This window comes from Solea senegalensis, unplaced genomic scaffold (assembly GCF_019176455.1).
Source record: "Solea senegalensis isolate Sse05_10M unplaced genomic scaffold, IFAPA_SoseM_1 scf7180000013074, whole genome shotgun sequence".
Taxonomy (NCBI): domain Eukaryota; kingdom Metazoa; phylum Chordata; class Actinopteri; order Pleuronectiformes; family Soleidae; genus Solea; species Solea senegalensis.
The window spans coordinates 75235-97500 of NW_025320750.1; the positions used below are offsets into that span (position 1 = coordinate 75235).

General features: G+C 42.5%; 1 protein-coding gene across 3 annotated transcripts in view; it reads left to right on the forward strand.

Moving 5' to 3' along the window:
- The window catches only part of sytl5 (synaptotagmin-like 5), a 49190-nt gene that overhangs the window by 20500 nt on the left and 6424 nt on the right, over positions 1-22266 (forward strand). The window contains exons 2-11 of one of the 3 annotated variants that reach the window (XM_044015213.1): positions 8066-8390; positions 9139-9354; positions 9972-10084; positions 11182-11293; positions 11761-11904; positions 12965-13073; positions 13191-13320; positions 15937-16040; positions 16572-16667; positions 20664-20729. In XM_044015213.1, coding sequence (XP_043871148.1) covers positions 8269-8390; positions 9139-9354; positions 9972-10084; positions 11182-11293; positions 11761-11904; positions 12965-13073; positions 13191-13320; positions 15937-16040; positions 16572-16667; positions 20664-20729 — 1212 coding nt within the window. In that variant the 5' untranslated portion in view covers positions 8066-8268. The remainder of the gene's footprint in view (positions 1-8065; positions 8391-9138; positions 9355-9971; positions 10085-11181; positions 11294-11760; positions 11905-12964; positions 13074-13190; positions 13321-15936; positions 16041-16571; positions 16668-20663; positions 20730-22266) is intronic. The other 2 variants (XM_044015214.1, XM_044015215.1) reach the window with 2 other exon arrangements.

The window sequence follows — 22266 nt, forward strand, 5'->3', positions numbered from 1 at the left end:
CGTCTGACTCTTCGCTGCTCAATATGACTGGACTTTATGTTTCATTTCGCACCCACATGGACTTTGTTTGGCTGCCAACTGGAGCCCAGCTGCTCCCGGCACATCCCTGCTCTTCAGCTGTTGGATGTGATTCTTGTGCATAAGCTCTGCCACCTGCAGTAAACACCAGAAAAAAAAAGAAAAAGAAAAGAAAATGCCACAAAATAACCATGATTTGGCTTTGTAGCCTGATGTCACAGCATCGACATCGCCGGTCACCGACACTGGCAGCGGGAATTGGAAAACGTAAATCAGATATGATTCAAAAAGCCTGAATTTCACATGAATGATTCACTACACACAGACTGTAATAATTTTATACCCTTTAAAAGAGCAGAATATCTGTTACACTGTTGGTGCGTTGTGTTGTTATTACAGTATTGAATTCAGGTGTTTGAATCAGGCTTTGGGCTCGAGGCCCCTTATCTCCAATGAAGGACAATCTTAACGCTTCAGCAGACCAAGACATTTTGGACAATGCTATGCTTCCAACATTGTGGCAACCGTTTGATGAAGGTCCTTTTTTTTACTATGAAGACATGGTTTGACTTTTTGAGTTTGGTGTGGAAGAACTTGACTGAGCTCAACACCATCGAGCACCTTTCTTTGGGATGATCTGGATCAGAGATTGTGAGCCTTAGACCTTCTTGTCAAACATCAGTGCCTGACCTCATAAATGCTCTGCAGAATCAAATGGACACAAATTGACATAGAAACACTTCAAAATCTTGAGGAAAGTCTTATTTTTGATATGGTATTGGACTGATACTTATTTCCAAAACTATACTTTTCATCAGCTGCCTCTTAAAACACGTGTTATAAAGCTCCATCTTCTTCCCCTTCTTTTCCTTTTGCGTACTGAGCTCCAGCTCTTGTTGTATCGTCCTGTGTGACAACCAATCACGAGCACTGTTTGATCGAGGCGAAAGATGAACTCCTTTGGTACACAAAATCTGATATTGTGTGATGACATATTTTCAGTATGAGGTCATACACTGGTTCAGTAGATCATTGCCATGTTGATACCACATAAGTATCGAAGTTCGTTAACCTGATGGTAGTTACTCACGGGTGTGGTATTGGTATCTGACAAGAAGAAGTGGTTTCAACAACTAATCAATATATTACTAACCATTGTTTTCATGATTAATTATTATTTTCTCGATTAGTTGAATTCCTGTTTGGTCCATAAACTGTCAGTAAATGATGATGTTCTCAGATGTCTTGGTTCTGTCCACAAAAACAAGACGTCTGAGAACATCATCAACATGGTCTGACATTTTATTAATCGAAATATTAATCAATAATAAAAATAAAAATTGTTTGTTGCAGCCATTCAGACGTCCTTAGTTGCAGGTTAGGGCACAAAGTCATGAGACAAATGAGCAAATGTGAAAGTTTAAAACGTGGAAAAGCTTCGTCTCACTGTGCAGTGAGTCACTGTGCTTCGCTGTGAGCCGTGTTGTCAGCGCCGAGCCAGAGAATCGAGTGCATTCTCTGCTCGGAAGCCAAAGTTTTACTGTGTCTCCTCGCTGGTGTTTGCTCAGGGCAGAGAGAGAGACAACGAGAGAGAGCGACAGTGGGAATGTGTGGTGTGTGTACACAGGGAGGGCTGCGTGAGGACACCACGCCTTCAAAACTGTGAGACGTCCTGTGCTCTTACTGCTCCAATGTAATACGATGGACGCTCGGATAAATGTTAGCTTTGCTTCGCTGGTGTTGTTGACCAAGTGTTAGTCATGCATGCTCTTTGTATGGAGTCGATCATGTGGTGCTGTTTCTTCTCCTGTCACTGAGGTGATGTTAGCATGTTTTTTTTTTAAACTTCCTGTTACATAATAACATTCATTTGATTAAAATCTACATATTTTCATGATTCTACTACAGGCTGTGCTGTAATGATGGATATGCTTATAAACTTGTGGCATGACTCAAAAAACCTTAATTAGTGTGAGAAATATCAGTATTTAAATGTATTTTTACTCCTGAAATATGAGGTATGTGTGATTTTTCTTTCCTCCCAAAATCAGTTTACCAACTTTGGGCATGATTCAAGTCAATTAAATTTTATTTGTAAGCATAATAATTCACACAATGAGCAACCACTAGACATCAGTGAAGAAGAAATCTCTGACAGAACCAGACTCAAAGATATGCGGCCATCTGCCTAGACAGGTTGTGGTGAAAGGAAAAATGGGGGACAGAGGAGAGGTGGGGGGACAGAGAGGATCATTGTCTGTTAGTGATGGTAAAACTTTAACATTTAGTTAGACATTATTTTTATGTATAAGCGACAGACAGATTTTCTATTATCGCTTACGTACGTAAGCCATTGGCTGCACTGATGTCTGAATGTTGACAACGGCCAAAGACAAACCCAGATCAGTTAACCTTTAGACGTAAACTTAGAAAATAATTGAATTAAATAGATCAGCTCCTTTAGATTAGGCCTATTGTCGTGGGAGCTAATCCAATTTCAGTCAGAGTCAGAATCAGATCAGTGAGATGCACCTGTAGTTTGAAGTCCTGATCTTTGGTTATATGTGTGTATGCATGTATTCCACAGTTTGAGGACTGCCTGTTTACTCAAGTAGAAGTGTTTGTCATTTGAAAAGTAACATGTTTTATTTATTTGTTCGTTGTCTTAGCCTCAGTAGCTCTGTTTGCATGTGCGAAGTATTCAAAAAGATTCCTTTTGATTTGGAATTCACAGTTGAGGTCTTTTCTTTATGAAGTTTCCATTTTCTCCCCACGTCTGGGTTTTGGCCAGATCCTCCAGTTTCCTCCCTCAGTCTAATGCCGCATTCTCACGGTGTCATCACGATGTGGGCGGCGCTAGATTTGTGTCATTCCAGAAGCGGGGCGCCGTATTTTGGCCGTAAGAGGATACAGTAACGGGCATTTCTTTTATTTTCACCATCAACCGTGGCTTCTATCGGACAACGCACTGTTTATCTCCTGTGGAAACGCCTGCAGAGAATAAACCGCCATTATGCGTTTTGGTTTCACAACACCATCTGGAGCCGGACACAACTTGGCGAGGTTCACCGCTCTGCTTCGGGAGCTCCGTATGGACGAGAACCGCTTTCACGCAAGGGGGCAGATGCTCCACAGCTGGGACAAAACGCCTTTGGTTGGTGTCACTCCAGGAAACCCAGGCCTGGCCTCGATACGAGCTAGCAATTCAATAAAGTTAAAGTTATATTAAAGTCAAATAAAGTTATCTGTATCTTGGAATCCCCTGGTCCGGGTCGGTGAGGTTATAAAGACATGCAGACTGAGGGAGGGGGTAAACAGAGACTCTTAATGTTACCGTAGGTGTGAATGTGAAGGTGAACTTCCGTATGTTGGCTGACAACCTGTCCAAGATGTGCCGCGTCTCTTGCCCAGTGTGAGCTGGGACTGGCTCCAGCTCATCCCATAACCCTTAAGAGAGAAGCAGTAAATGATAATGATAATGGATATAAGCGCGGCTTTATTGAGAGTAATAAAGGTCACTGGCTTCCTTTTGAATGTCACTTTCTGTAGAGATGTCACAACCACGCGTACATGAGACATCACAGAGACGAACATTAGACGTGTAAATGAATCATTACTTCCTCGCGTCCGCGCAGCTGACCGGTCGCAGGCGCTACGCGAGTGTGAACTTAATCACACAGACGTCCGCACATGGTCGTCGCCGTCGTCGTGGATCCCTGCGATAAAGACCCACCTCGCATTTTAAATGTGAAAAATAGGAGCCGTGTCATTGGCCTCAGAGCAGCTGCAGTGCATTTTAAAACGCTCTAATCACTGACGTGATGATTTGCCTCTGGCTGCAAATGAAGCCGGGGCGATGTCTCCCGCTTCATTAGAGCTAATTCATGTCAAGAGGAGGAGGGAGAGGAGCGGGAGAGGAGAGGGAGACTGTGAAAGAGACGGTGATGAAAAAGCCCTGAAGGAGGCTGGTGTGAGAGTTTATGCAAATCCCACCACTCTTCAACTTTTATGTCCCCGCTTCATTTCCAGAAGCAGCGGCACAATTTTGTCCCTCTCCTCAGAGCCTCATATAAACCCCCCCCCCGAATATATTAGTTTGTGAACTCCGGGGTTTTATTTGACGGTGCTGAAAACCAGGTTTCTTCACAGCAAGTTCTCTCGCTCCAGCAGTCGGACAGAAAATCTTTTTGCGAGTGTGTGTATTTCAGGTATTTACGAGGTTTTTAACAATCTGCATCAGCTGGTTCCTACAAAATATGCATTTTTCTTCTCAGAAGCTTGATAAAGGTAACCAAAAATAGGGTTTTCATGTATATAATATCCAGATTGGAGAGACCACTCGTGTTGTCAATAACTACTTTTATTCCAGCAGATGGAGGGGGAAAAAATAAAATTGGCTGAATATATGGGCCAAAAATATTGGCATGAATTCCTGGCCCTCGGGCTGACCTGATTTCCTAAAAAAACCCATCTTGGTTGACCTCTACTGTGAATGTTTTGCTGTCCTTGTGAGGAAAGATTTTGGCTCAAAATTGTTGTTGGACTGCATGTGCTTTTCCACAGCACAAATGGGGAGTAGTGACATTTCCATCACTCTCACAATAGCCTGGACATTTATCATCATCAGGCGGCTGAGCCGTGATTGTCAGGGTTTGTTGGTTCAACGTGTGGCTCCTCCTGTTAATAAATGTCAGTGTGTTGGCATCAGATTCTCTCGACTCCAGAAAGGAAGGAAAACAAGGGGTCGGCAGCCGCGCTACGGATTCTGTAAAAGGCTGTGATCATGCACAGTGGTGGTGATGATGATGATGATGGCGGTGGCATTCAAGGAGAAATTATAGCAATTTTTCTTGACAGACAAATTTCATGACAATCCTAATCTATATTGCTTTTCCTTTGAGGGTTGCTGGGGGAGAGCTGGAGCTGTTGCAGTCATGTGCTGTGTTTCCATCACACAGTTTGGAATGGTTAAGCCCAGGGTCAGGCTTGCTTTTCGACTCCTTTACTTGGTAGGCAGGGTGTGGGCTCTGCACGATGGCAGCGGAGCGTAACGGTGTAGAACGGTGAAGAAGAGAACGATGCTACAGCTCCCTCCGAAGCGGCTCATCAGCTGAAAGGCTAGTCGGGCAGGGGAGCCGGGGGTCACCAGATCGAGGCTTGACGACTACTTCTTCTGTTGTTGAAATTTTTTTTTCTGCTTGGTGAGCTGGGCTTATAGCGTGGTCCTATCTCACTTCTATGTGAGATATGGAGGTGTACTTACAAACATGAAGTCGTTTTTATGGTAAAAAACGTCTTAGTCGCTACAAACGAGCCAATGTAAATGTCTCATCACTGACGCTCTCTTCAGCCGTGCTGTTTCAGACCAAAACCACACCCACAGAACACGGACTGTCTTGTGATTGGCCAGTTACCTGGAAGTGCCGTAACTGGCACGTTAGCTCTCAGATCCGCAGCTCCCCCTTCTGGAAAGGCAGATGCACCGCTAGCAATTATCAAAACATTGAGTAACGCCGTAATCCCTTACGCATTTGAGTCTGACCCGGAGTCAGAAGACACTGTGACAAGTGAAAGACTGCTGCAGGACGCCTGTAGCTTGGATAACGTTGTGGTTACCGAGATGACAAACACACATGCAAATGAAACACGAGCGTAGCGTGTAGCTTAGCGTGTAGCCGGCTATCGCTAAAACAAAACAAGCACACAAAGACAGTTATATACGTATTGTTGGCACTGCTCCTTCCTTTAGGTGAAGTTTGGTGCTGTGTCCTGCTTTATGTTGCTACTTTCAACCTTAGAAGAAGAAGAAGAACTACTCTTGTTGTGGCTGCTGAGCGTATCGGTTGTACGGAGCTCGGTGAAAAGTGGTGAAATTCGCCAGTGACATAACTAGTCAACGGAAGTGCCGTTCCGCTTCGTAGAGCTCAGGAAACCAATCAAACCCTGCGTTCTCAGCAGTGGCTGAACTGATTGTTACAGATTTTTAGGGCTTCATAAAGGAGGTATTGACGCAGATACACACAAATATGCAGTGTTAATTGGCACTTCCGGGCTATGGGCTGTGTGTAATTATGTGTAATTACTTAAAAGTCCACAGAGGGCGATAGAAATTCTACACTGGAGCTTTTAGTAAAAGGTACTTTTATTTTAGCATCCAAAACAAGATCTCACACACAACTAACTAACACATTTAGTAGCAGTTTTCGGCGGCTAATGGACAGACATTATCGTCCCTAAAGACTAAGAATAATAGCTGACGGAGAAGCGTCTACCGGATGAAGCTGATGTAGCGGTGGTGGTGTCGTGCAGGTGTGCAGGTAATTAGTACAAGTCTTGTTTGAGTGTATCGGGGGACGATGGATCCTCTGCTAATGGAAGCTGAGCAATGTGGATGTGAATGTCAGACTTTAAGCTTAATCAGGAGGTTATTAAGCAGCTGTGGAGCTGCCAAACATCAGTGCAGTCACTTTTGCTTCCCTGGTTTTATTCCTGCAAATCATTATCTCTGTTCATTTTTTCCCCCCTGAAGGCCAAAGAGAAGCGTGTTAACCTGGACTTTTACTGGCAATTAGGTCTTCATTTGTGCTGGATGCTGCACACGGGACAGGATCCAGGACTCAAATATTAGGAGTATCTACTAATACGGATGATTTGGACTATTTTCTTCTTTTTTTTTATTTGAAAATATGTCCGCATAGAGTAGGTCACATGACATCACTGCACTGTATATGTCCCACAACATTGGTCTCTCTTTACAGCCTAGATTGTAAGGTTTCATGATTAACTTTTTCTAATATCCAATGCAGTGATTTTTAACCAGGGGCCACACGGTGGGGTAGTGGCTAGCTACTGTTGCCTTGCAGCAAAAAGACCCGGGTTTTCGACCCACGAACAAGAGCCTTTCAGGTTTCCTGTAGAGGTTAATTGGAAACTTAAAACTGAGAGTGAATGGTTGTTTGTCTTTATTTGTTGGCTCTGCGATGGACTGGTGATCTGTTGAAGGTGTCCCCTGCTTTTTGCTCTATGTCACCCGGGATTGGCTCCAGCAACCTTCACGTGGAGGAACAGCGTTAGACAATGAATTAAGGAATTAACGAGGCCCGGTTGGAAGAAGGACCTTCCTGCATGGAGTTTGCATGTTCTCCAGATTGTCCGGCTTCCTCCCACAGTCCAAAAACATGCAATATGGGGATTAGGTCAAATTGGACACTCTAAGTTGACTGTAGGTGTGAGAGTGGATGGTTGTTTGTCTCTGTATGTGGCCCCGTGATGGACTGGCGATCTGTCCAGGGTGTGACCCCGCCTATCTCCCTATGTCAGCTGGGATTGCACCCTGTGGAGGATAAAGCGATGGAAGAAGATGGATGGTTTTAACTAGGGCTGAACAGTTAATCAAAATCGCAATATATGGCCTACTCCAGTTTTCAAATCGCAGGAGAAGCAATAATTCTTGAGATTACCATCTTACATTAAATATTGTCCTGACCAACACAGGCATCATATTCTAAAGACTGAAGAAAACACATTTTGTTTCTCACAGATCTTCACAAATATCACACACTAATCATTAAAATATGTTATTCAAACAAAAATGACAACAATCGGGTAAAAATGACCATTCCTATCGCAATTTCAGTTGAAATAATTCGTCTTTCAGCCCTGATTTAAAACAGTATTGAACTGACACTGACATTGAATGTTGTATCGGCTCATGAAACCAAATAGTCCAAAAACATTTACTCATCACCCCCTTCTATAGCAAACATCAGGGAAGAGAAGGAACAATCAAGCTGCAGCTGTTCCTGCACCGTCCCCCTGTTGATGCTTATTGTGAATGTTGAATATTAATGATTAATTCTCTGTTTGCTCAATTGAACAATGCTTTGCTCACGGCGATAGGTTTGTTTAGGTTTTTAAATATAGAGCCTTCTGTTTATTGTGCTCCAACCGAGCATGGTGGAGTATTTTATTGTGTTTGGAGCAGAATCCTCCAGTTTTTTGGATGTAATTTACTAACTTTTCCTCGCGTCTGTGTGTCCTTTTCCAGGTTCCTGAACGGGGTCACCTCTGGTGAAAGGTTTCCTGAGGATCTGAAGATTGGCGACTGGGATGTTCTGGCTATGTTTACACTAAAAGAACACAAACCCAAGCGTTAGCAGAAGAGAAACTGGAGCACCTTGTGGTCATGATGTAGTTTCCCCTCATGTGACACCACTGTTGCTGGTCAGTTGTGATTGTCTGGGTCTAACAATGGAGGAGGAGGCCATGGAGGATCTGAACCTGGCCTTTCTGCTGGAACACGAGAGAGAAATGATCCTGAAGGTGCTGCAGAAGGACGAGAAGCTGAGGAAGCGAGAGGAGAAGAGGATACGGTGAGGATTTTTATGCCACTTAAAGCTCACCAGATTACAACCTGTCCCACAAGAGAGGATAATTAGCCAGATATTGGTCCCAATCTGGCCATTCTGATTATGATTTTAGATTGATTTGAACAGATTATTTGGCCAAATTATCCTGCAGTGTCTTCCCAAATTCAAATGTCCATTTATATTCTGAAGTCACGTTAAATCGCACAAGTCCCTGTGAGATCCCAAATCCCTGGAATCTCCTCCCTAAAGCGCGTTGTCCTGCGTCTTGACTGCATCGTCGAGTTTGTGCTTTCTCAGGATTAGAACATCGAAAATCCGTCTCCCAAATCCTCCAGTGTGGGGACATCCTTGAGTCTATGTAATCCCAAGATTGTATTTGCCACTTTTACTCACAGCGAGAGAGCTTTTTTTGTCTGACTGCAAACTGAAGTTTGTAAACCCTCCTGCAAAGAGAAAATCTACATTTTTAGTTTGAGACACAGGAGCTGCTGCTCTACTGCTGCATTGTTTGGTAAGTTTGTGTAATTTAAGTCAAGTTAAACTAAGGATTTCACACCCTGAAGTAAAAAAAAGAGGCAGAAGTGGATCAAGAAGTCCTGCTCTGCTGTAAAATTGCTGTTTTTCTCTTTGGACTTTGGTGTGGGGGAGTGAGCGAGATTACAAACTTTATTCTCCGGTCAGAAAACGGTGTCTAATTGTAAATCTAAGTATTTTGTGAAGTGGCTAAAATCAGTTCAATTCCACTTGGCAGGAAGCTGAAAAATGAGCTCCTCGAGATCCGACGAAAAGGCACCCGCCGGCCCGAGGACTTGGGGGAGCGACAGTGCGCCCGCTGCTTGAAGACCTTTGGCCTGATCTTCGACCGCGGGGATCTGTGCGAGGAGTGTCAGCTGCGGGTCTGCAACGAGTGCCGCGTCCCCAACCCCAAAGGCCGCCAGTGGAAGTGCAACGTCTGTGCCAAGATCTCGTAAGTGCGACGCCCGCGGGGAGCCCGAGTCATTGTTTGGTGTTTTGGAAGGCGAGTGAGTCCAGATGGTTCTGGATTAGATGGTAAATGACAGCACAGCTGTTTTCATTTGTCTGTGAGTGTCTCAGGTTGTGTTCAGCGTTGGAACGGCTCCAAAACCCTGAAGGGGAGGAAAAAAATCCACGAGAAGATTTATCACTTTTGTTTTTAATGTTGTTGGTTCTGCAGTTTTATTTTTATTTGCTATGGTAATTAGTTTGGGAAAATGCATTTGTTTTGTTGTTTTTTCAAAAGAAAAGTTATTATTAGAAGTTATTTAAGCACTAACACCAAGTTAGTCTTTCTATCTTCCTAGTGTTTCATATCAATTTAACCAACTGAACATCGCAAATGAGGCGTTCAAGTGTCTGATTTCACCCTTCATATCTGTTCATATCCAAACTGTGTTTTCAGTGACATGTTATTTCTGAGGGTTTGGTGTCACCATGACAACTGGCAGCAAACATAATTTTAATCACCAGTCTTAACTGTTACATAGAGTTCTTAAGCTCTAAGTCATTAAACATGATGTAGACATTACAAATCTGCTGTAACTCCACCCGCCCGTGTGTTTGCAGGGAGCTGAAGGTGGTGACGGGAGAGTGGTTCCTGGAGGAGCGGTCCAAGCGCTTCGATCAGGGGGGTCCGTGCAGTGATGTGATCAAACAGACAATCATGAGCAGCCCGATCAGTGAGTTTGACGTCCGACGTGCTCTAAGAACTGTACAAAATACTGTGAGCCACTTTATTAGGAACACCACGCAAATATATTGCAGTGTCACTGCAGGAAGGCCATTTTCCGTCCTCTCCACTGCCAAATTCTGGAGGTATTCTCAGGCTGTTGTGGCTGTGTATGGTTCTTCTGTTTGTTACATGAATAAATCGCTCAGACTTCAATCATCCACTCCATTAAACGACACCAAACAAGAGTCAATAGCAGTTGTATAAGAGTCATAAGTTGTCTGGCATTGGTAGAGAAGCTCCTCAACCCACAGATGCATTTTCCTTACAAAAGTGGCATCATCTCACCCATTTTCTGCTCGATTATAAATAGAACTAGTTTGATAAAATGGCTGAAACTTAATTGTAAATGTTCTATTACTATTTAACTATTAAATCTCTTGTTATGTGTTATTTTATATCGCTTTTTAAAATAACAAAAAACGGGAGGAGTGATTTTTTTTTTTTTTAAATGGCTCAGGTGTGTTTATATAGAAATGTTTTTTTCATAAGATTGTCTATAGGTTGTGCTGAAAAAAAAGATATAAGACACTATATTGCACATTCTTAGTCTCTGTATATACGTTTTAATATAGTAATAGAAAAAAGCAGCCTAAATGCTATGTATTTGAAATAAACAGACTTTCCAGCGATATACGATTTAAATAAATAATCCACCAAGTTTCCACCAAGTATGTGTATATATATATATATATATATATATATATATATATATATATATATATATATATATATATATATATATAGATAGATATATACACAGTATTTATATATCCAGTGGAACCTGATACTTCTACTGTTCTTCTGTTGCTTATTCTGCCTCAAAGATCAACATCTTTACATTCAGAGATGTATTTCTGCTCACTAAAGTTATAAAGAGTGGTTCTTTAGCTCCACACAGACTCCCCTCTGACCTTGTCTCGTCTCTAAGGCAAATTTCCATTTGAACAAAACTTTTACTCGGTTTCGTTTTTCATTCCGAGAAAAGAAAAGTTTGCGAGGGAAGTAAATGATGCCATTTACTTACATTTATGTTTCGATCAACAGTCACGGCCAAATCCTCGACAGAGAACCTGTTGGACGAGCGGGAAACAACCGACTCCCCGAAATCCATCCGAAGCACAGCAGTCAGCTCTGTGGACGACGCCAAGAGGAAACGGTGAGAGGGACATCTCGTCTTTGATCACACAAACCCTGTACTGTACTGTATATACTCCTTTTTTTTACTTTTACTAAATGATGTCAAACATTGAAAAAAGGCAAAAGCGAGTAAACTCACCTGCAGTGTGTCGAAGGTTCACTTCAGCACAAAAGACGTAGACACTCGTTTGATTTCTGAGACCCTGAGTGCTTTTTTTAAAAAAAAAAATACATTTGTAAAAAAGCAGCAAAGCAGTAATTGAATTGTGGCGGCTAATATCAGCACATCTTGGCTGTTCTCTAATGGCCCCTGAAGGCAACACGGCGCTTCAGGGGGGAAAAAAGGAAGCTAAATGGACTAAAAGCAGATCAATTCCGATGAAGAAAAAAAAAATGCTAAACCCTCAGCGAGAAGCAACTGTTTTATTGTTTTCTCAGAGTGATGCCTGCTGACTGATTTCTCTGTGTGTGTGTGTGTGTGTGTAGAAGGATGAAGGCGGATAAGAAGGGAAACCGACTCGCCTTGAAGGCCGGAAACGGAGTCGACGCCTTGAGCGTCAAGTCTGCCTCGGACGGAGACGCTCAAAGTGTTCGGAGTGTTCGCTCGGCTCCGAGTCCACGTTCAAACAGGTCTCTATCCGCTCAATTCCACTCAATTGATTCAATTATCTCGAGGCACTTTACACGGTGAGGTCAAGACCTCAACAACTATTATAAAGAGAGAGAAAAAAAATCCTCGGAGGACAGAGGAAGAGTGTTATATTAGTAATAGTCAGTCAGTCATCATCTACCGCTTTATCCTCCACCAGAGGGTCGCGGGGGGTGCCGTGCCAATCTCAGCTACATCGGGCGATAAGCGGGGTACACCCTGGACAGTTCGCCAGTCCATCGCAGGGCCACACAGATAGAGACAAACAACCATTCGCTCTCAGACTCGCTCCTATGGTCAATTTAGAGTGTCCAATTTACCTAATCCCCACATTGCATGTTTTTGGACTGTGGGAGGAAGCCGGAGAACCCGGAGAGAACCCACGCACACACGGGGAGAACATGCAAACTCCATGCAGAAAGGCCCTTGTTCCAACCGGGGCTCGAACCCGGGTCTTCTCGCTGCAAGGCGAGAGTGCTAACCACTACATCACCATGTGACCCATATTAGTAATAGTAATGGTAGTAATAGTAGTAGTAGAAATAGTGGTGGTAGTAATAGTAGAAATAGTAATAGTAATAGTAGTAGTTATAGTAGTAGTAGTAATAGGAGTAGTAGTAGTTATAGTAGCAATAGTAGTAGTAGTAGTTACAGTAGTATAGTAGTAGTAGTAGTAGTAATAGTTATAGTAGTAGTTATGGTAGTAGTAGTAGTAGTAGTAGTAGTACAGTATAGTAGTAGTAGTAGTAGTAGTAGTAGTAGTAGTATAATAGTTATAGTAGTAGTAGTAATAGTGGTGGTAGTAGTAGTAGTAGTTATAGTAGCTATAGTAGTAGTAGTAGTTACAGTAGTAATAGTTGTAGTAGTAGTTATAGTAGTAGTAGTAATAGTAGAAGTAGTAATGTAGTAGTTATAGTAGTAGTAGTAATAGTGGTGGTGGTAGTAGTAGTAGTAATAGTTATAGTATTAATAGTAGTAGTTATAGTAGTAGTAGTAATAGTAAAAGCTGGACCTTTAAACCGATCCCTGTCTATGTTCCAGAGGAGGCGTTGTGGCCCAGGAGTCCTCGGGGACGCCATCCGTGCTCAACAACCTACGATCCCAAACTCCGGACAGATCGTCCACAGCCAGCAACGGCCGGAGGGTCAGGGTCAGCAGAACATACACACACACACACACACACACACACACACATACACACACACACACAGAGAAGAACAGTGCTGGAGATCATACTGATGTACGTTAACAGTTTGTTTGCAAACAGCCTGATGGAGCTGAAAGCGTTGCCAGTTTACCCTCCAGTGACGGCACGTCTGAGAAGAGAGCTGGTCGTCACAGGACCAACTCTGGCACGCCGGTCATTTCTGTGTCACGGGCCTCGACCGTCTCATCAGGTAAACGTCCTCCAGGGTTTGTTTTTGGGAGACCTGAAAGTGTATTTTCCATTTTTGTTTTGCTGGTTGTTTTTTTGAAAAAATTGCTAAATACGACAAAGTCACCAAGCTGTTTGGTCTGTTGGCTTCACGATGAAGTATTTTCTTTTCTGTCCCCCGGCTCGGTCGATTCTATCTCCGTTTCTGTTATTATATCTGTAATGTGCTGTAATTTACAGTCCTGGCATATGTATTACAGCGTTTTGAAAGGTTATTAAAGAAGCAACGTCAAACCTGTTGTGGACACCGTCCACTATCTCTCTCCGTCGCGAGAGTCCATGCATAACAATGAGCGAGTAACGTTAAGCAAGAGAGAGCAAATGACGTGAGGCTCACCAAAGAAAGACTGACTTTGTCCAAGATCCCAAGGACAATCACTTGTCCAGATGCAGAGTGGACACTATGGGTGAAGCAGCTCTTACAAGTTGCCCTCCTATCTTAATTCTTTCATTCAGTCCTTGAATTTGAGGGGAATTGGTCCTGGAAAGTCTTTAAATTTGATGTCAACCACGGTGTGGGAACCTTGGTCCTCACAACCCGAGCTTCTGTCTGTCTCTCTCTCTTTTTTCTTTCTCTTTCCCACCACATTGAAACAACTTCACTCCTGCTGTCTCACAGCTTCACAGCTCTCACGCAAACATTTTAGTTTCCAAGTCACAGTTTGAAAAATGTGCTAGAGGCAGCACTTTCGCGTGAGAGGTGATGTGAGAGCGACTAATCAGAGTGGTGCAAAAAACACCGCGCTCAGACACAGACGGCTAAGTGTCTTGTAATAGACGAAATTGTTTTTCGTCCTCCAGATGTCAGGTGTGCACAAATGACACCGCTGACTTACGCTCGCCATCACTCTTGGCTGCGCTTCTTTATGTGCCTAAGTCTCCGTGTTTTAAAGTATAATCATCTGCAGTTTGTCTCTGTCTCAGACTCTTTATCTTGGCAGGTAGCAGCCGCTAAGAAGTCAGTAAGTGGCCCTGCTTAGTGTCATTAACTGGAAAGACGCTGCTGTAGAATGTCAATAGTTGTTTTCGGTAATTCCACTTAATCCCCGCTATCACTTGTACAATTTTCGGCTCATGCTGTAATCTCATGCTGTTTGTCTCACGCTGGAGCGTTTTCAACATGTTGGAAATTCGACAATTCCAGTCAACACAGCCAATCAGAGAGCTGTATGGGGCGATGGTGGCTGATGATTACCACAGCGCTTCATCAGAGAGAAGCAGGAGATGGAGAAAAAGAGAGATACAACATCAATAAATAACTACAACATCACAGACGGCACTGCTACAACAAATGTGCAGTGGCCAAAGAGCTAAATTAAGCCTGGTTTTGGTCACATTATTATTCCCTGTGTTACTTTTCATGTATGTTTTTGTGACAGCATGTTGTGTAGTGTGTCGTTATAAATCAAGTGAGACATTTGGCACTTTTCCTGCTCTGGCGAGGTTGCAAGCAAGCTGAGCTGATACTAAAATGTGACATCGACAAACTGCCGGCCACTGATTGGTCAGAGAGTGTCGTCACTGGATGAGTCACGAGTGAGACGTCCGGCACAAGAATCAAAGCGAACAATGCTGAACTGTAGATCAATTAAAAAAGGCTTAAAAATCCCTGAAAACACGCATTTATCTTCAACATTTAGCAAAGGAAATGTCTAAAACCTCAACATTTAACAGAACTGTATCATACGTAGTGTGTTGCGTAATGCGTTACATAGTGTGTTACGTAGTGCTGTAGCATGTTACGTATCACATTACGTAGTTGCGTTGCTTAGTAGTGTTACGTAGATGCGTGTTACGTAGTACCATAGCATGTTATGTATCACATTACGTAGTTGCGTGACGTAGTTGCGTTGCTTAGTAGTGTTACATAGAACCATGTTACATAGTACCGTAGCATGTTATGTATCATATTACGTAGTTGCATTACGTAGAAGTGCGTTACGTCACGTAGCGCTGTAGCATGTTACGTATCATATTACGTAGTTGTGTGACGTAGTTGCTTTATGTAGTTGCATTGCTTAGTAGTAATACGTAGTACCGTAGGATGTTTCGTAGTACCGTAGGATATTACGTATCACATTACATAGTTGCGTGACGTAGTTGCGTTGCTTAGTAGTGTTACGTAGTAGAGTAGCATGTTATGTATCACATTATGTGGTTGTGTTACGTAGAAGTGCGTTACGTAGCGTGTTACGTTTTTGGACGCCTCGGTAATGACCTCAGTCTAAAAAAAACCAAACATTTTTTATGTAATATCACATGGATAATACATCTCAGGGAAATGGCCAGTTTGTGTATTCAAATGTAGAAATGGCTGTAAAAAAAAAAGGAAATTAGCTGTCCTCACTTTATATTGTGAAATGGGTGATTCTATCGTTTTCAGAAGTGGGTCCACATACAAAAAGTGTGGGAAACACTGATTTAGAGGACTCCGTTAACACACTGAGCTGTGTGACTTGCACTTTACTTCCATATTAAATTACATTTGATGTGATATTATTATCATTTTGACACACTTTTATTCTTCTATTATTCCCCTAAGCATGACTTGTTTGTCTCTCTCTCCCTTCTCTCCCAGATCATAGTCGCTCAGAAATGGACTTGTCAGTTCCAGGTTCTGAACCCAGCAGTGAGGAAGCCCTGAGTCTCAGAAGCCGATCGGTGCCCGGACTCAATGATACAGTAAGCAGCGCCAGTCGTTCCCTTCAAACCTAATCACAGCGGGGACTTTTGAGTGTGAAACGCGCGGAGACATTTCGATTTTTCCGCTCCGCACTACGACTACACTCTCCTGCGTGTCCTTATCAAGCTCCGCATCTGTGTTTGAACGTCAGAGACGTGGAGTTGAATGTTAATTTACCTTCAGAGCTCACTTTAAAGAGCACGACATGCAACGGCCGCAGGCTGAAGACAGGCGGTCACTGTCGGGCGCCTTCGTCTCTTGTGTTGACTCAGTATTTGTTTTCACAGCTCAGGAACACAAACACAGAGTCAGAGAACCCTGAAAATAAAAGCACTCCCTCATTTGCGCTAATAATCTAACTGTAAACCTAATGACATTTTGTTTTTTACTCATGATAAACAAATTACCATGCTGTGTCCTGACTTGTCAGATTAAATTAATGGAAGCTGGCGGAATAATCCACCCACACACACTTCCCTCTTTCTCTCTCTCTCTATCTTTTGATTAAATCGCAATACTTTCATCCGCAGGAGTTTTCCGAGGACGACGCGGAGGAGGACATCGATGCTCTGTTGTCCGCTCACAGCAAGGCCCCGCGACGGCGCCTCAGCAACGCAGTGTCAACGGTAACGCCCCGCAATAAAGCCACAACACAAACAACAAAATGGGAGACATAAATTCTGGCAAAGTCATGTATGCTCATGGAAAGCACAAACACGGACACCGTGTGTACAGTACGCAGCATCACCTAAAGTATGAGTCAGGACTGTGTGCTCTAGGGTTGACTGTGTAAACAGAGCGTGAGCTGTGGAGTTGTCACAAGCACAACACGTAGACGCCTGTGTTGTTTTGTCATATGATATTGGGAAAACGTATTGCTTTATATACGAGAACAAAAAGCTCCAGTCAACCTTTAAACAATAGTCACGCACACGGTTAGATGACAGCTGGTGAACAACAGCGTAGTAGTATTAACTCAAACTTGACCTCGATACATTTCAGTCTCCAAATGAACGCTAATACAGTGTAAATACTGCACGTTTAAGGTTAACACAAGTTCTTATTTGATTTTTACTGTTTACTGTTAAATGACGCAAAGAACAGTTTATTTGGTTCTAAGTAAATTGACTGTCTTTGTGTTACTTTCAATTGTGCTTTTAGTTTTAACGTCATAAAGACAAGTTTAAGCCCAAACGTTTCGTAACACTTCGGTAATAACTTTGGAATAAGGAAGAAACATCTCAGCAGTAATCACTGAGTATTAACAAAGTGGACAAAGTGAGGGGGACATAAGGGAGGATGAGTTTACACTTAATAATATTGTAAATTCTCAGTTTGGATGCACAAACATTTATCTCAAAGTATTACACTGATGGTAGCTTATAAAAATTCTCATTACCAGTGCTTAGAAGTGGGCCGGTACTATCCAGTACACAGTACCAGCACTTGTTGGAAATGGAAATTGCATGAGAAATAAGATGGTAATCAAATGTTATCATAGATTGCCATATTGTTACTGCACTTTAATGTAAAGTGTTGCCAAAAAGGTGTCTATTTCAATACTATGGGCCTTTTAACATGTAATTTTTACACTCTGACATGTAAGAACAAAACCCCAAAGACAGTTACAACTTAGCCTGACTGAAAATCCAGTTATAGATGATAGAAGAAGTAAATAGATGATTGTCTTACTGGCTGCTTCTAGTATTTCTACCAGCGACATAGACTACGTGATGCACAACATAGGCTATGTAACACGCTACGTAACGCACCATTTATTGCACTACGTAACACACTTCATAGGCTATGAGACATGCTACGTAACACGCTACGGAACTCACTACATAGGCTATTTAACGCACTACATAACACACTACATAGACTATATAACACACTACATAGGCTACATAACGCACAACATAGGCTATGTAACATGCTACGTAACGCACTTCATAGGCTACGTAACGCACTTCATAGGCTACACAACACACAACATAGGCTACATAACGCACTACGTAACACACTACATAGGCTACACAACGCACAACATAGGCTATGTAACGCACCATGTATCGCACTACATAACACACTACATCAGCTATGTAATGTACTACGTAACGCGCTACATAACGGACCATGTAATGGTGAAGAGTTCATTTTGTCCTAAGTAAATCGACTGTCTTGTGTTACTTAAGCGATGCTAAATTTATTTAGCATCGCTTAAGAGACAAACTCTAAATCTCAATGTCATACATAACGGGCTATGGAACTCACTACATAGGCTATGTAACGCACAACATAGGCTACATAACGCACCATGTATTGCACTACGTAGCGTAGCGTACTACATTATGCACTTAGATTGAGTCCAACTCCGGTGCGACCGAGCATATGGAGTGCATACTTTTAGAAATTACATTTAGTACAATTTCGGTCAGATTAACATGTTTATTTTACTTTGAAAGCAGAATGGCGGCTGCACTTTCCTCTAATGTCACGCAAACATAGTGATTGTCGTCACCGCTCTGTGTTTGTCTCTCTGTGCGTGCGCGAGTGTGTAATGTGAGAAGTGCATAGGTAAATAGAAAGGACAGACGGGCGTCCTGTCACATTTGTTATGTCATCTCATAGCAGGCGTCACCGTCCTGCTGCTGGTGTCGTATAAATGGATGTGGAAGGAGGTGTAGGGGGATTTTTTTATGCAGATAAATGAGTCTGTCGTTGAATCGAGCTCTAATATCCTCTGCCCACTTACATGATTCATGTCACTGCGGTGCTTTGTGTGGATGATGAAAGCACCACTGAAGTGGTGTCGTGTCATCAACTCTAGTGCAGTGTCCTCCGTCTGTTAGATCGCGTATCTCGAGCTTTAGAGGCACCTTTTATTTGTGTTACACTGATTCAGTTTTACTGCTGAATTAAAGGAGCAACCAAAATACACCTTTGAGTCACAATCTGGGAAGAGGAGGCAAAAAAAAGTCACAAAAAACATGTCTTTGGCTAGTTAGCAATGTTAGCAATACATGCTAACACAAATGGTGAAGCAAGATCTAATGATTTAATGTGAGAGTAGTTTTTACTGCTGATGAGAGGGTTCGTGAGGTTGGAAATCTAACTCGAGGGGGCGTTCTAGTTAAAACCTCCAATTGGGAACTCGGAAATTCCAACTTGCAACTTCAACTGGAATGCAAGACGAGGGGGACGAGTGTCAGGGGTGATGTGTGACGGTAGAAGAGCAGGAAGGGGAAGGTCTACAAGATGGTAGTGAGACCTACTGTGATGTTTGGCTTGTCAGTGGCTCTGACTAAAAGACGGAGCTGGAGTGACCAGGATGGACAGGATTATAAATGAGCTTTGTTGGAGGGACAGGGACAGCTCAGGTAGAAGGGTCTGGAGATAAAGTAAGAGAGTTGAGGTTGAGATGGTTTGGTCAACCATGATGAGGACGAGTGATGTTTAAAGTTGCCATGGAGGAAGACCACAGAGAAGGTTCATGGATGTTGCGAAGGAGGACATGAGGACAGTTGGTGTAGCAAGAAGGAGGACATGAGGACATTAGGGAGAAGACAAGATGGAGGCTGCTGGTCCAATAGCAGCCTGGTTGCAGGTGACTTCTCTGAACTTGAGTCAACATGGCACTGGAGAAATCACCATTCTGGCGGCTTCAGAACTGGAGTTCAGATTCTTAAGGGGGTGACGTTATAACCAGTTGCCACTTGGTCTCCTCACTTCTTTTCCTTGTTCAGAGGCCAAAATATCGTTGATACATGCACTGACATCTGGCTCTGGTGGCGTCAATTGGGGGCGGAGTCTGTGCAGTAGAATGAAATCACAGTATTGAGGTCCCCCTGAATGCCGGTACACCTGTTTGACCAATCCCGACCTTTCACCTGGCATTTATAGCATCAGATATCCAGTCAAAACATTACTCATAAGAAAAAGAATATTTGCCAGTTGTGTACTCTTATCTCTTAAAAGCTGAAAACTGGATCAGCCAAAATCTGAAAGTCTGTGAAGATTCTCAGTCGTCCAGGTCTTTGTAGCTTCACTTCCAGAACTGAGGAATCCTCCCTGATAAGAAACATGAAACATCTTCCAGTTTCCTTTATCTTCATGATATCAAATTTGAACACACTCCATCTCACATTTATAGAAATATTTCAGCAATGGAACAACTGAGTGACCGACAGAAGTGGGCCAGTACTGGACCTCAGTTCTGTCGCCTGGAGCTAAAATGAATATTTTTCATAAAAAGTCAAATTTCTATATCGGGGTAAACTATCTCTCGCTCTCTCCTTCTTTCTTTCTCTCTTTCACCCAACAAGTCACTTTGTATGTGTGTGTCCAGTGTGTTGATTTCACAGCTGATTCCAGATGAGTTGTAATCTCTCTGGTTCCATCCGATAATCACCATGGCAACCGTGTGTAATGTGGTTTCTGGCTGTGCTGCCTTTGCAGCTTTCTCCTCGGAAGGCTGGGGGGGTGGGTCTGTTGCTCGGGGTCTGCCTCTATCACTAACACATCAGAGAGCTCAGATGTCATTCCTTCCCCCCCCTCCCCTCTTTTTTCCTTCCTTCCTTCCTTCCATCCTTCCTCTGTGTTTTATTTCTCTCTCTCTCTAGTCTTCCACTCCTGGCTCAGAGAGAAAGTGGGGTTACCTGAATGTCCTCGACTCGGATGCTGAGACTGTAAGTCTCCTCCTCTTCCACGTCGCCGTATGTGTGTGTGCGTGTGCGTGTGCGTGTGTGTGTGTGTGTGTGTCCACCACGGCGTGACAGACAGACCTGCAGCAGAGCACACACTGGCGTTACAAGTCATATATAAAGTGTAAAGTAAATATTTCTCTCTCTATATGTATATATATATATATATATATATATATACATATGTATATGTATGTATATATAGATATACAAATAAATGTTTGTATATATATGACCTGAACATTCCTGTATGTTCACAAAGCTGCTGCATGTTTGTGCTCCATCTGTTTCCACTAAGTCGAAACCCTTCACGTTTACATCCCAGTGACTGTCGGCAGGAAATAAACAAGTTACACTTTCCAGTTAAAACAAGCACAGTGAGGATCTCTTTTTTCTTTTTTTAAATTTTTGTTTCCCCCGGACAGGTTCATCATTAGCAGCTGATTTAAAAGCAGTTACACGCCGTCCTTCCTGACGCAGCAGCAGCAGCAGCAGCAGCAGTTTCACGTTTAATTACCTGCTGCTGCGCTTTGGTTTGGAGTCTGTTGTGTGTATGAAATTGTTGGTTTCTCAGGTGGTGAAATGTGATGAGCAAGTTTAACTCTCCTCAGTCAGTGTGTGTTTTTCACGCGTCACATATTGATCCTTCGGATTATAAAACTCCAATTTCTCGTTTTTCTGTCCTGAAATCTACGGATTACTTGTAGCAGCTTAAAATGTCCATGTACGCCATGTTCTGTTCATGAAAATATCACTTATTCAAGGGTGCAATACAGGCCGTACATGCCACTAGAGGGCGATCTATAAGTCGTAATGGGATAATTAATTGTTAATTGCAAAAGGAAACAATGTGAATTCAGGAGGAGAATAAATAAGAGCAAAAAGAAGCAGAAGAGAAGTCACAGAGGAGACATAATTGTAGTCGTGCAATTATATTTTCCTCTTCCTCAGTTGTGTGAAGCTGTGGCTTCGACCTGGAGGCTGTGATTATCTTAACAAGAAGAGTTTTTCAAAAGTGTGAGGTGGTTACTGTCGTTTGTTTAAGCTGTTAGGCGTCATACCATTATTATTATAGTTTTAAAAAGATCTAGCATATTAAGAGGTGTGTTTTGTTAAAAAAGAAGCGTATTTGATCATTTCTTATAACATTTAAGTGTTTTATTGTTTATTTTTTTGTTGAAATGCAGCCTTTAAAGATGAATTGAATGGTTTGGTTTAAGTAAAATAATATAGTGTATGTGTAAAGTTTAGAATTTTAATTTAAATGATCTCTTCATGTTTTCAGACCAGGTTATAATTCTGTTAGACGAGACTAAGACAGCGTTGGTGGAGGCGTCTGTTAAATCTTTATTATATTTATCCACAGAAGCTTCTCTAATGAAGACTTTAGTAAAACCCTGTGAAGATCTCCGTGTTTTACTGTAAATCTCAGTGTTCCCGGACAGATTTGGTACTAATTTGATTTATTTGAACACAAAATCATTAAAAACAAAACCATTTAAATCCGTTCATCTTCATGTGA